The sequence below is a fragment of the Orcinus orca genome, chromosome 12 (assembly GCF_937001465.1).
Source record: "Orcinus orca chromosome 12, mOrcOrc1.1, whole genome shotgun sequence".
Lineage (NCBI taxonomy): Eukaryota > Metazoa > Chordata > Mammalia > Artiodactyla > Delphinidae > Orcinus > Orcinus orca.
In genome coordinates this window covers 43,263,727-43,279,226 of record NC_064570.1, presented here as the reverse complement: position 1 = coordinate 43,279,226, position 15,500 = coordinate 43,263,727, and the positions used below count along the sequence as shown (strand labels likewise).

At 38.1% G+C, this 15,500-nt stretch overlaps 1 protein-coding gene across 13 annotated transcripts in view; it reads left to right on the top strand.

The window, feature by feature from the left end:
* Positions 1-15,500, top strand: part of DSE (dermatan sulfate epimerase) — a 137,193-nt gene that overhangs the window by 93,574 nt on the left and 28,119 nt on the right. For 10 of the 13 annotated variants that reach the window (XM_049695508.1, XM_049695506.1, XM_049695507.1 and 7 more), the window contains one exon: positions 7,000-7,468. In XM_049695508.1, the coding sequence (XP_049551465.1) occupies positions 7,053-7,468 (416 nt within the window). In that variant the 5' untranslated portion in view covers positions 7,000-7,052. Of the gene's footprint in view, positions 1-6,999; positions 7,469-15,500 lie in introns of those variants that run through there. The other 3 variants (XM_049695510.1, XM_033418617.2, XM_033418616.2) reach the window with 3 other exon arrangements.

Below are 15,500 nucleotides of genomic sequence, written 5' to 3'. Positions count from 1 at the left end.
ATCCCACCCTCCCCTTCCCCCCGTGTCCGCAAATCCGTTCTCTACGTCTGTGTCTTTTTTCCTGCCCTGCAAATAGGTTCATCAGTACCATTTTTCTAGATTCCATATATATGCGTTAATATACAGTATTTGTTTTTCTCTTTCTGACTTTCTTCACTCTGTGTGACAGACTCTAGGTTTATCCACATCACTACAAATGACCCAATTTCATTCCTTTTTATGGCTGAGTAATATTCCATTGTATATAGTACATCTTCTTTATCCATTCATCTGTCGATGGACATTTAGGTTGCTTCCATGTCCTGGCTCTTGTAAATAGTGTTGCAGTGAACATTGGGGTACATGACTCCTTTTGAATTATGGTTTTCTCAGGGTATATGCCCAGTAGTGGGATTGCTGGGTCATATGGCAGTTCTGTTTTTAGTTTTTTAAGGATCCTCCATACTGTTCTCCATAGCGGCTGTATCACTTTACATTCCCACCAAGAGTGCAAGAGGGTTCCCTTTTCTCCACACCCTCTCCAGCATTTATTGTTTGTAGATTTTTTTGATGATGGCCATTCTGACTGGTGTGAGGTGATACCTCATTGTGATTTTGATTTGCATTTCTCTAATGATTAGTGATGTTGAGCATCTTTTCATGTGTTTGTTGGCCATCTGTGTGTCTTCTTTGGAGAGATGTCTATTTAGGTCTTCTGCCCATTTTTTGATTGGGTTGTTTGTTTTTTTGATATTGAGCTGCATGAGCTGCTTGTATATTTTGGAGATTTTTCCTCTGTCAGTTGCTTTGTCCACCTAATTTTAGCTCTTCTCTTTACAGAGAGGATATACAAATGCCGGAGGTAGAAGGTTAAAGGGGAAACCCAAAGCCTGGATATAGGGGCTTTTCGATGAAATTTCCTAGACAGATTTAAGATGGTAGATGGGAACTAGGTCTCCCTTTGGGTTATCAGGCTAAAGCGAGTTTGCCTTAGACTTTAGTTAAGTTTAATTTGTTTACCTCTTTCATTTTTGTTTTTTGAAAACCTAGTGAATAATACACAAATCAATAAATGTGATAAACCATATTAACAAATTGAAAGAGAAAAACCATATGATCATCTCAACAGATGCAGAAAAAACTCTCAACAAAATTCAACACCCATTTATGATAAAAATCCTCCAGAAAGTAGGCATAGAGGGAACTTACCTCAACATAATAAAAGCCATATATGACAAACCCACAGCTAACATAATTCTCAACGGTGAAAAACTGAAACCATTTCCACTAAGATCAGGAACAAGACAAGGTTGTCCACTCTCACCACTATTTTTCAACATAGTTTTGGAAGTTTTAGCCACAGCAGTCAGAGTAGAAAAAGAAATAAAAGGAATCCAAATCGGAAAAGAAAAGTAAAGCTGTCACTCTTTGCAGATGACGTGATACTATACATAGAGAATCCTAAAGATGCTACCAGAAAACTACTGCAGCTAATCAATGAATTTGGTAAAGTAGCAGGATACCAAATTAATTAATGCACAGAAATCTCTTGCGTTCCTATACACTAATGATGAAAAATCCGAAAGAGAAATTAAGGAAACACTCCCGTTTACCATTGCAACAAAAAGAATAAAATACCTAGGAATAAACCTACCTAAGGAGGCAAAAGACCTGTATGCAGAAAACTATAAGACACGGATGAAAGAAATTAAAGATGATACAAACAGATGGAGAGATATACCATGTTCTTGGGTTGGAAGAATCCACATTGTGAAAATGACTATACTACCCAAAGCAATCTACAGATTCAATGCAATTTCTATGAAACTACCAGTGGCATTTTTCACAGAACTAGAACAAAAAATTTACAATTTGTATGGAAACACAAAAGACCCTGAATAGCCAAAGCAATCTTGAGAAAGAAAAACGGAGCTGGAGGAATCAGGCTCCTGTGCTTCAGACTATAGCACAAAGCTACAGTAATCAAGACAGTATGGTACTGGCGCAAAAACAGAAATATAGATCAATGGAACAGGATAGAAAGCCCAGAGATAAGCCCATGCACATATGGTCACCTTATTTTTGATAAAGGAGGCAAGAATATACAATGGAGAAAAGACAGCCTCTTCAATAAGTGGTGCTGGGAAAACTGGACAGCTACATGTAAAAGAATGAAATTAGAACACCCCCTAACACCATATACAAAAATAAACTCAAAATGGATTAAAGACCTAAATGTAAGGCCAGACACTATAAAACTCTTAGAGGAAAACATAGGCAGAACACTCTATGACATAAATCACAGCAAGATCCTTTTGACCCTCCTCCATTTAGGGAAATGGAAATAAAAACAAAAATAAACAAATGGGATCTAATGAAACTTAAAAGCTTTTGCACAGCAAAGGAAACCATAAAGAAGACGAAAAGACAGCCCTCAGAATGGGAGAAAATATTTGCAAATGAAGCAACTGACAGGATTAATCTCCAAAATTTATAAGCATCTCATGCAGCTCAATATCAAAAAAAAACAAACAACGCAATCCAGAAATGGGCAGAAGACCTAAATAGACATTTCTCCAAAGAAGATATACAGATTGCCAACAAACACATGAAAGGATGCTCAACATCACTAATCATTAGAGAAATGCAAATCAAAACTACAATGAGGTGTCACCTCACACCAGTCAGAATGGCCATCATCCAAAAATCTACAAACAGTAAATGCTGGAGAGGGTGTGGAGAAAAGGGAACCCTCTTGCACTGTTGGTAGGAATGTAAATTGATACAGCCACTATGGAGAACAGTATGGAGGTTCCTTAAAAAACTAAAAATAGAACTACCCTATGACCCAGCAATCCCACTACTGGGCATATACCCTGAGAAAACCATAATTCAAAAGGAGTCATGTACCAAAATGTTCATTGCAGCTCTATTTACAATAGCCAGGACATGGAAGTAACCTAAGTGTCCATCGACAGATGAATGGATAAAGAAGAGGTGGCACATATACACAATGGAATATTACTCAGCCATAGAAAGAAACAAAATTGAGTTATTTGTAGTGAGGTGGATGGACCTAGAGTCTGTCATAGAGTGAAGTAAGTCAGAAAGGGAAAAAGAAATACCTTATGCTAACACATCTATATGGAATCTAAAAAAAAAAAAAAAAAAAAAAATGGTTCTGAGGAACCTAGGGGCAGGACAGGAATAAAGACGCAGACATAGAGAATGGACTTGAGGACACAGGGAGGGGGAAGGATAAGCTGGGACGCAGTGAGGGAGTGGCATGGACTTATATATACTACCAAATATGAAATAAATAGCTAGTGGAAAGCCGCCGCATAGCACAGGGAGATCAGCTCAGTGCTCTGTGACCACCTAGAGGGGTGGGATAGGGAGCGTGGGAGGGAGACGCAAGAGGGAGGGGACGTGGGAATATATGTATATGTATATCTGATTCACTTTGTTATAAAGCTAAAACTAACACACTGTTGTAAAGCAATTATATTCCAATAAAGATGTTAAAAAAGAAAAACAAACAAAACCTAGTGAATATGTTTTAGGCTACAGAAGTTTCTAGGCCTCGTGAGTGTTTTTCTCTGTTCGTTTCCTGGCAGAAACTTTTTCTCAAAAATTCTAAACTTGCTTTGGCTTCAAATAAGGAGGAATAAGGTTTCTCCTTGCTCATTTCAATAATGAGATCCACTCTATCAGCTCCTAGGCCCACAAGTTCAGCCAGCATCTGTGAGCTGCCTTTTATATGCCAGGCACACACTGCTAATCCCTGTTGATGCAAAGAGGAAGCTGTGGTCCCCTCTTCTGTGAGGTGTGGCATAAACAGCTGAAACAGTCCGATGTGGTACAGGTACCCGCCAAATACAGGAGATGTTAACTCTTCAGGTAGCTCAGCAAAGGCATTAATAACTTACAGAGAGTGGAGGCTGGGCTTGTTGTGTGTATGCTATGAGGAAGGCTGCACAATTTGTGCCACCGCGAGTGCCACGGTCTTCTCTTCTCATTCTTCGTAGATGATTGTTCAGCAGAATTTCTGTGGGTTCTGCACTGGCCCACATGTATTCCAACAAGAGTGTTTTAAATGTGCGGTAACTCAGGCCTTGCTGCCCTGACACCCTCACGTGAATATGAAGCAATAACTAGGGAACCTTTGGTAACAGTTGGCATATTGAGGTGGCATGGTTCCCAAAACAACATCTTAATGAGGTCTGTGCTTCAGGAACAGTGCTTCTTGTTTAAATACCCTCAGGCATGTCCTCTGTAACCGGAAGCAATGTGGCAGAAGTGGCTGTGATCATAGCTTGAGTCAGTCCTGGATTGGGAGGGTCACTGTGGAGCAGCCGTCTCTATCTCAGTGACTCCAGACCTGGATAGGAGGGTGATATGCATAAGGCAGGAGAAAGAGAATAAAACAAATCAGCTTTAGCCCCTTTTAGGGAATGTGTGTGCAGAATCTGAGATGGAGTTTCTAGTTTCCACATAGCTTCCAACCCATCCATCCATAACCCACGCCACCCCCTTACCCACCTAGAACTTGAGCTACACATTTAAAAGCCAGTAGTTGACGCAAAACATTTTCATCACCCCAAAAGGAAACCTACACCCATTTTAAGCAGTCATTCCCTATTTCCCTCTCTTCCAAACCCCTGGCAACCACTAATGTATAATATTTTCTGTGTCTATGGATTTGCCACTGCTGGACATTTCATAGAAATGGAACCATACAATATGTGGCCTTTCGTGTCTTCTTTCACTTAGTTGCATCCATGATGTAGCATGTATCAGTAATCCATTCACTTTTATGGCTGAATTCCCTGATCCTGTTTTCTTCATACTGTTTGAATACAAACTTAAAAATATGTTGAGAGTGAAGCTCTGTTTTAATGGTACATCTGTTAGGCCAGTTCATTTAAAGAAGGTGAAAATGGAGATATTGTTGTGAAATGATAATCGTTAAGAAGCCTCAGACAATTTGATAATGAAAAGTTTGGGCAGTGTTGCAAAAAATTATTTGCTTTATGTTAAAAGCCTTTTAAACAAGGAAAACAAACAAGCAAACAAACAAACAAAAACCCAGTAGTTGAGAGAAGATCTTCAGTTCTATTCTATGCACGTAGAGGTCAGTTAAAGGAGAAACTTCCAAGCCATCCTCAGTCTGGCTGCCTACAACACCCCCCGCCCCACAACAGTGCTAATTGCATTGATGGCTGCATCCAGTTGTAGACCTTTGGGGATTTAATATATGCAGGCTTTAAAAAAAAATTAGCACACCTGTTCTCTGAAAAGAGCAAAAAATACACCTCGGGGTGGGGGCAGTGGGGACTGAGCATTACTTCAGACTCAGCCATGTCTCTGTGTTGCCAGAGACCACACCCCTCCTCAGACATAACCACAGAAGACTCTGGGTCAGCTCTCTGGCCTTGAAGGAGGCAGCCAGTTGCCTTGAAGATTTGGGTGCTAGACACAATATGGGTGGAGTCCAAGAGTTATTTCTATTTTGTGTATTTTATTTAGCATGGCTATATTAGTTGTTTTTATTCATTACAGGTTCTACTCTTGAAGTACATCTAAACTGCTTCACAAAATCACTGCCACTGAGTTTTATATATATATAGTCTAAAGCACGTTCAGAAATACAAAGAATACTAGAGTTCATGGCAGCATCTACAAGTGATGCCATGTTGCCTTTCTCTTGGAGACAGACCAAGTTGACAATATGGATTATTCTCCAATGTGTGTTAAATCCTTAGTTTTCTTTCTTCTGAATGTGATGAGGCAGATTTTCCTTGGAAAAATAGTTTGTGTTCAGCTGGAGAGGTTGATTTTTCTCCCCCAGTTTCTCCGTTGAATAATTGAAAACTACTGTTCATTATTTACATAAAACTGTCTTTTTCTGGTCTGCTTTCTATAACCTTTCCCCTCTGAGGAATTTTAAGAATTCCCTGACTTTCCTCTGGGGGATTTTATGCCTGCTTTATCCCAGATGTGGGACATAGACCAGGCTGAGGATTTTCTTTCTTTCTTTTTTTTTTTTTTAACGTTCCTACTTTGAAAGACGTTCTTGCTAACCTGTGAGCAAAGCTGCTACTGAAAAAAAGGATTTTCAAGAAAGTTAAGCAGTTAAGAAAATATGTGAGCTTGGTTTAAATGTCTGACTTACTGAATGACACCAAAATCCCAAATGCAAAATGAAAAAGTAGACAGTAGTTTCAAATAATAAGGGGAAAATGCACACGTGTTCGTTCAGCCTTTTAATTCTGGAATTTTATTTTCTGAATGAAGGCATGTCAGTCTCTAGTCCCTGCAGCCCCCTGTCTGATCATGCCCTGCACTCCTGCCGATGTCAGCCCAGGGAACACATGGGCTTAGCAGATGTTTACCCTGCTTTTGTTGTCGCAGTCCCCACCTTCTGCTGACACAAAGAGAATATTTAGCCTTACTCATAATATTTTGTCTGCTCACATTCATATAGATGTATTGATCCTAATCCCTGGTTCAGGATGGAGAATGCTGAGTAGAGGGGAGAACTTAGAGTGAAGGAGGCTGTATTAAGACAGGATTTTCTTTTTTTTTTTTTTTTTTCCCCTAACGTCCATCCTGATTCCCAGACGATATTTCACCACAAGCTTTTGGTTACTGTGGTTTTCATATTAATGTCCAAAAATACCATAAAATCAAAACGTTTTTTGTGTGATAAAACGTGAGAAGAATGCCAACAAGAGTTTTTCTTCTCTACTCGAGCAGATATTATACTGTTTTCCCAAGTCCAAAGTTTGTTTTCCACAATGAATATGTCTGTTGTATCAGGTGTAATTAATTAATGAGTTAATTAAATGATTAGATTTTAGTTTCTTCCTAGCTCAAATTTTTGATGTATTTTTGAAAAGTCTAAAAATTCATAAGCTTAATTTTCATAGTAAGCAAGGTCGCTACCTACCACGTATTTCCTACTTCACCATGGTCCCCTGGTTGACATATCCTCCTCTTCTCTTTTCCGTCCTGTAGGATCTTTCGAAGATGGTTTGGCTGCCTTGGAGATTTGGAGATCTGAGGCCACGATGAGGACTCACACACGGGGAGCTCCCAGTGTGTTTTTCATATATTTGTTTTGCTTTGTGTCAGCCTACGTCACTGACGAGAACCCAGAAGTCATGATTCCCTTTACGAATGCCAACTATGACAGCCATCCAATGCTGTACTTCTCCAGGGCGGAGGTGGCCAAGCTCCAGCTCAGAGCTGCCAGCTCCCACGAGCACATTGCCGCCCGGCTCACTGAGGCTGTGCACATCATGCTGTCCAGCCCCTTGGAGTACCTCCCTCCCTGGGATCCCAAGGAGTACAGCGCCCGCTGGAATGAAATTTACGGCAACAACTTGGGGGCCTTGGCCATGTTCTGCGTGCTGTATCCTGAGAACATTGAAGCCCGAGATATGGCCAAAGACTACATGGAGAGGATGGCAGCTCAGCCTAGTTGGTAGATTTTTGTCTTTTTCTTCTTACTGTATTAAACTCTGCAATTTAAAAAAAATGAATTCATAGTCAAATGAAATCTCAGAGGCCAGATTTTCACATACTTGTGTTTGTGCGTGAGTGAAGGGGATAGGATACTTGTTATTTGTGTTGTTAGTGGCTTATGAATGGTCCCTGGTTTCAAAAGACCTAGTGACTTCCATGTTTAAAGTTAGAAGAAAAATATTTAGGTAGAACCTAACCAAAGAAAAAATAATTTGCTGCATTGAGTAAATAGTATCATCTTGATTGTTGAGATTTCTTTCCCCCTTGTTTAACAGCCTTGTATTACCATCATCAGGCCTTAGGTTCTGATTGACCCGCAAGTGGTTAAAACCTTTTGCCAGCAAGAGATTTCTGCCAATTAAGATTTCTTTGCATTTTAGGACAATTAGGAGCTAAAAGTAAATGTGATAGGATTAACTGACAATTTATAAATAAGATCTTATCCAGTAACCAGCAAATTGCCCAAACCTGTAGGAAAACCAATGTTGTGGTATAATTATGTGAGGAATTCTAATTATGTAATAATTTACTTTCAGGAGTTCAAGATTTGAGAACAAACTTCCTGTCTCTGCTTGATTAGCTTAAATTTATTTTATTTGTGTATAATTAATATGTCTACCTGCTTCCAAAAGGTATGGGATGAATTAATTAAACTAGGGATTCCGCGGGTATTCTTATTTAAACTGTGTTTTAATACACATGGTCCAATTACACTACAAAAAATTACAAACTGTATGAAATATCCTTTTAAAATTACGTAGGCTGATACTTGTCATAGGGTTGGAGAGAGCTCATTTTTAAATGCTTAGAAAAATCAGCGATGCATTTAATGTTGTGAAGAGTTACATCTCAGATATCATAAGGGTGAATAATGGTAGCTTGCAAGCTTCCTGAATTCTGCCAGTATGGTAAGTAAATTTAATACTTCCTAAATTTCTGCCAGTATGGTAAAGAATATTGTTTGTTTATAGAATTTGAAGGAGTTTCTGGAATTTCTAAATGAAAAAGATTATGGAAGAGTTGACATTAAATCCATATCAGAGCTTATTTTTTTAAGGCTTGTTATGAGGTATGTATAATCATTTTGAAGCTTACAATATTTTAGGTTGAAAAGAACCTTTTTATTTGATTTGTTTCAAAGCTGAGCCGTGTATACCTTAGTTTCTGTTCTTGACTAACCTCCTTCTACTCCTGACACCAAGAAAGAAAATAAAGATGGATGAAAATTGGATATTTGACTTATAAGTTACTATTATCAAGTGTTACAATTGCTCACTTGACATTGTACTGTTAGTTAAAAAGTGGCAACCATATTTACTTTAGGGGAAAAAAACCTTTGTTGTCTATAAGGATACTTTTAAAGTCCTTTTTGTTTTAGATAGGTAAGTGAAATTTGACAGATTAAGATGCGGATGAAAATGTTCCAGAGAGCCGTCTGTTTCACTTCATGAAAGAGTAGCTAACTGTGAAGTACCACTTTTTAATGGAGATTTTTTTTTAGTACAAATAAAATCGCATTAAGAGAATTCACAAGACCACTGCAATTGTATTATGACGATATAAAACATTCAGGCATATAAATCCCAACTTAAATGAATGCTGTCATTAGAGAGGACTAGACTCCTATGATAAAAGGAGGAAAATAAATAAAAATGAACATTTTCATAGTTTCTACAAGTTCAGAATTACTGGTTGTGGAGTTGTGTAGGAATTTATTAGAGGACTAGTACTTTGTTCATGGCAGTATTGATAAAAATAGGTATACCTCTATGCCGTTAGCCAGTAACCCAAAGCCAGTCTGTGATTTAATAGAGCTGAACAGTTGACTTCTTTCCCTAGACCTCTTAGATGAAGGTCAGAAATTGAGAATTTACCTTTACATCTGGTTTCTAGTTCCAGAAGTGATCCTAGCATAAAAAGTCGAGCTACTGGAACATTTTTGTCTTGGCAAGTACTGTTACTAGGTTGTACTTTTAAATGATTTTATGGAAATTTTAACTTTTTAAGAGCAACCACACCCAACCCCTAGACCCTTAAATTTTTATTAAACTGTAGTTGAATATAATCAATCACTTTTTGACAACTTAAAACACTGCTAAATGTTTTGGTAGTTCAACTGTTCCTATTTAAATCAACTAAATCATATGTCGCCACTGTGCCCAGAGAAATGTATTGTGGTTGTTGTCATTGTCTTAGGACATAGTTCACCTATATTTGGTTTCAGAGGAAAATAAAAGACTGACTCTTATTTATAAAGATGCAGACCTACTAGACCTACTAGAGAATGGACTTGAGGACACGGGGAGGGGGAAGTGTAAGCTGGGACAAAGTGAGAGAGTGGCATGGACATATATACACTACCAAACGTAAAATAGGTAGCTAGTGGGAAGCAGCTGCATAGCACAGAGAGATCAGCTTGGTGCTTTGTGACCACCTAGAGGGCTGGGATAGGGAGGGAGGGAGACGCAAGAGGGAAGAGATATGGGGACATATGTATATGTATAACTGATTCACTTTGTTATAAAGCAGAAACTGACACACCATTGTAAAGCAATTATACTTTAATAAAGATGTTTAAAAAAGAAACTACTATGTATAAAATAAATAATCAGCAAGGATATATTGTACAGTGCAGTGAAATATAGCCAGTATTTTGTAATTAAAAAAAGAGATCAATAATTAATATTGATTAATCAATTAATTTGATTAATTAATTAATTTTAAAAGCTTCCTACAATGGCTTCATCAGACTTAATACATTTGCCATATTCCGTGAGGATCCTTTCTACTCCTTTGAAAACCAGTGACTAAATTGTGTCCACTCACTTATTCAATTAACAAACATTTATTGAGCATCTGTTGTATGTCATGTACCATGCTAGGTGCTGGGGATTCAGTGATGAAAAAAATAGCCCAGTAAGTTTAAAATTTGCACCTAGGGTAAGGGCTGCAAACATTGGGTATTTGAAACCTAAGCTAGGACTATATTTTCTGCTCAGAATTAAGTGTAAGCATCACTTAATAGTAGGGGTTCATTAGTTTTTTGTTTTTCAATTAAGCAGAATTCAAGTCTATCTGGATTTTTAAATTAATTTATCTTTAAATTAAAAAAATTTTTTAAATAATTTTTATTGGAGTATCTTATTAGTTTTTATTCATGACTTAAAGATTTGAGGATTAAATGAGATAATGTAAAGTACTTAGCACAGTTCCTATCAAATAGTAAGCCTTCAATAAATAAGAGTAATGATAATTATTGTTACTGATATTTGCTTAGTACTTAGATCCTGTTTATAATTTGGTGTATGTAGGCTGTAAGGAAATAGTATTTGTTTGGGATTTATTTGGAGATTTTACTTATCTTTGTCCAAATTGCTCTCAAAACTAGAACATCTGTTTAACTCATAACATATTCCTTTTGGCTTTATTCCATTAAAACTTTCAGCAATGCTCCTCTGGGCCCTTTTTTTGGCATATAAGAATCTGATGGTAACACCAATCATGATGGCTTAGGGGAAAGTAACAGTGATGTGTCTTTTGTCTGGTATTCAAAAGAAGTACATCTGAGATATACATGCATACAGATTTATTCATGTGATTCATTTCATTTGAGTATTTTGGGGTTTTGTGGGGTTTTTTTCTTTTATTTTTTATTGGAGTGTAGTTATTTACAATGTTGTGTTAGTTTCAGGTGTACAGCAAAGTGAATCAGTTGTACATATACCATTTGAGTAGTTTGTAAATAAAGAGCTAAAAGGTCACACCTGTAGATTCACTTATTTAAGAGTCTAGGGCCATTGGAAAAATTAAATGGAAAATATTATCTAATGATATACTGATCTTTTGTGTTCATCTGATATAATGTACTACAAAGTAGAAAGGGAATCTCATAGATTGATAATGATGATGGTGGTGATCGAAGAATAACAACATGCAAAACTCTCTTCTTTTGACATTATAATTCCGTGTGTCAGCGAGTACCCAGATGATTGGGCACCGCAGAAAGATGAGACACGTCTACATACTGTATCTGCTTTTGCGGAGATGCCCATATTCTCTCTCAGAAGCTCTCTCCTTTGTTCTTCTGCCTTCTGTTAATGTCATGCATTCTTCATAACATCCTTCATAACAGTAAAAATAACAGAGTAATTTAATTGTTCTTAATTTAGTTCTAAAAATCAAATTTAAAAAGATATTATTTTAACCTATATATAAAATGGCAAATTATTTTCAGCATCACCAATAATGTCTCTGACCTTTGAATTAAGTCCCCTATAGATCTCATCTTCCAGATGAAAGCTAGGATTTGGGTTATAGTTGGCTCTGTATTATATAAAAGTGTGATTAGAACTTAATCAGACAACTTCTTTAAGAAAGCTTAATGAGCTGAGGTCATAAATCTAGAGCTGGTAACAACAGAAAATGCATTTTATTACACTTAAAGTCAATTCATTTTTTTAATACAATATCACCTAGTCACCAGAGCAAGTTCTGTGTATGTCAGTTGGCACATTGGGGGTATTCTCATTTATAAATAGTTGTTTTCTGCATTCAGACCTTACATAATTAAAAAGAGAACATTATTGGATTCCAAATAACTAAAAATTCTCCATCAGCTTTTTTCCCCCAGAACCTTAAACTTTAAGGTGGGAAAATAAATTAAAACGGTTCTTAGTCAAGATTTAAGAGATTTCCAAAAAGTCAAATTTTTGGAGTTTTTGGAGTCAGCAGACATTGCTCTACTTTCCTAAAATTTTCATACGTGTGTATATTTTTATTTACTTATTTTTACTTGTTTCTACTATACCTTTTTCCCCAAAGATTAGGGAAACAAAAAACAATATTCAAATAAGAAATATCTGAAAAAGAAAGGAGGAAAGAAAAAGATAAGGGACATCAGCTGGACTAGCAATGAGACAGTTGCTGAAATGCATCTTATGTCCCATGGGTGAGTGGACCACATGTGGGCCCTGAATTTTTTTAACAGCAAAGAAAGTAGGCTCAATTAGTTTTGAAGTATAGAGTGTCCATGGGATTAAAAGTAGATCAGCTTTCCTACAGAACTACTACTCTTGACCCAAGGACCAGAAAGAAATTTCTCCTGGAGTTTTCATGAGGAACCTGCACAATAGTTTCATGAACATTCTTCCAGTGCATGTGTGATGAATTGCACAGTGCTGGCTTTTTTATGTTAGACTAGACTGAGGGCAGGACCGGGTCTGTTTTGCTCATGCATGTATCCCTCAGCACTTAACACAGTGTCAGGTAGATTTCTGCCCAATGAATGAATGCTCTAGCATCCCTGGAGATACTCCAAAGTGAAATTCACTAAAACCAGGGTGGAGGTAGAAGGGATGGACATATGGTTTAGCCCCAGGCCACTTTTTTTCCTAGTCTAGCTTAGTCCTTCAGCAGAATTTGAATATGCAGAAAAATGAAATGACCATCTATCAGGCAGCCTCTTTATACACTGTGTATCTCAGCTGAGCTCATGATTGATGGGTTCTGTGAGCTTGGGTATTATACTGCGCTGCGTGTTCTTACAGTGATCTTCTATATAGCTAAAAACAAACAAAAAACTCACTCAAATGATTACTGGAAAACACAACACACCTGAATCACTTAAGAAAGATAAAGGTAAGTTGACCATATCTCACTTACTATGAAGAGATGAATGGCAAACATTCAACATTGAACAGTGATTGTAACAGAAAAGATTTGTTGTTCAACCTCTGTTGACTACACATAGTTATCCAACATGCATTTCTGAGCAGTGGGCTTTTCAAGGCTTTTGTCTAAACATTGTAAAGCCTGGGGAAGGGGCCTAGGATAGCAGTCCTTGCAGGCAGAGGTGCACTTGCATCTTGACTCTGCTATTATATTAGGCTTTAGCAGGTTTTTTTTAACCTCGGTAAACCTCATTTTCTTTACCTTTAAAATGTGGATGATTCTTCCCATGCAAATATGTTGTTCCAAGGATTAAATGAGATAATGCATGTAAAGCTCTTAGCATTATGTTCCTGACACACAGTTTTACTAAAAAGTTTATTTTTATTACACAGAAATAGATATGACCATGTAGCTTTATTCTTAAGTTTCCTGACACACAGGACTCCATTTTACCTACGCTCATTCTGGAGTTGTGTTTTTGAGAAGTACTCATTTTGCATCATTCTTTTCCCTTTCTTTATAGTATTTTTGCTTTCTTATCATCAGAAAATAAATCACAGAGGAAAGAAATTACTTCACTCTTGCGTTGGTGCCAGTCAGCTACGGGAATTCAGAACTGGTGAGGGGAACAAAGTTGAACTTTTGCACAGAGAAGTAATTATAATTTTATTCGCAACAGACCTTGTATTAATTCCCTTGCCTGTGGATTGCAAACTTCTGGAGATTGACATGTGAGGGCCCATTTGCAAAGTAAAATATTAAAAAAATAATTAAGGGGAAAAAAGGAGAAAGAAAAGCCCCTGGCAGATCGAAATGAACCAATCAGTTTCATTCCTGTACATTCCAAACTGAAGAGTCCACCCATCTTTCTCAGCGTGGCGTGCTGGGCTCCAAATACAGTTCCCTACAGCTGTTTCACAGGCTTCTTATTTCTCTAAATTGCATGTTAAGGCTGGGAATCAAAGTAGGGGAGGATGTAGCTGGGCCCCAACATGTGGAGCCGCAGCACCGGGAGCAAATAGATCAGGTTTTCCTCTCCTGACCTTACAGTGGTGAAGACCGGGTGGCATAGCCCGGAGTGCACCCGGAATCCATTGGATTCAAGGAAGCAAATCCAGTGGCCCCGTGAAACAAATGCAGGATCTCAGAAAACCCAGCCCCCAATTCCCCTGGCTTTTTCTCCTTCATGCTTTCTCTTCCTTCTGCCCTTCCCCCTCCTCTTTCTGCCTCTTTATCTCTCTGTTCCTTCCATTCTGTGATCTGAAGAAAGTTACTGCTTTTACCCTGCTTCAGATCCTTGGAAACAGAAGGCTAAAACTGATGACAACGAGGCTTTTTATGATGTTCAGATTCTTTAATATTTACAGAAACACATGTGTTAGGAACCTGGCTGTTGGGAATTTCCTTCTTTTACGCCATTTCATAAGCAGGTTGTTGCCAGCATCGTTGCAGATGAAGACACTGGGCAAGGATTGGTGTCAGGAGACAGCAGGTGAGGAGTTGCTCAGGGAGAGGCCAGGTCAGGTGTGTGGGTTAGCTGAGCATCTCAGTGCAGGTTTTCATACACACCAAGCAAACTCCTCTCCCTCTATTTCAAATTGAGTGAGGATAAAATGGTTTTAATAACGCTTCTTTCTAACAACAAATGTGGGACTGTTTATAACACCTCTAGACATACACAGCTGGAAAGAAATGCAACGTTAGTTTTCTTGTGGGATCTGTTTGTTGTTTGAGTCTAACATGCAGTACTGGTGCAACCCTCAGCTGTCTCCACGATAAGCAACACTCTCTCCTATCCTGCTCCTCTAGTGTCACTTGTTGCCTTTTTAATAAAACATGCAACGTGGGCTTGCAGAATTGTCTGAGGGAGCTCTGCTTAAGGCCAGAGGCATCCTCATCCCCCTTCTGATGGGATTCTGAGCCTGTGCCCCTCACCCCATGTATACCACAAAGATATGAATGTAGTAAGTTCCACACCGACTTTACAGTCTGGCTCTTACATATTACTCAGCCATAAAAAGGAACGAAATTGAGTCATTTGTTGAGATGTGGTTGGATCTAGAGACTGTCATACAGTGTGAAGTAAGTCAGAAAGAGAAAAATAAATATCTTATATTAACGCATATATGTGGAACCTAGAAAAATGGTACAGATGAACCGGTTTGCAGGGCAGAAGTTGAGACACAGATGTAGAGAACAAACGTATGGACACCAACGGGGGAAAGCCGCCAGGGGTGGAGGTGGGGGTGTGATGAATTGGGCGATTGGGATTGACATGTGTGCACTGATGTGTATAAAATGGATGACTAATAAGAACCTGC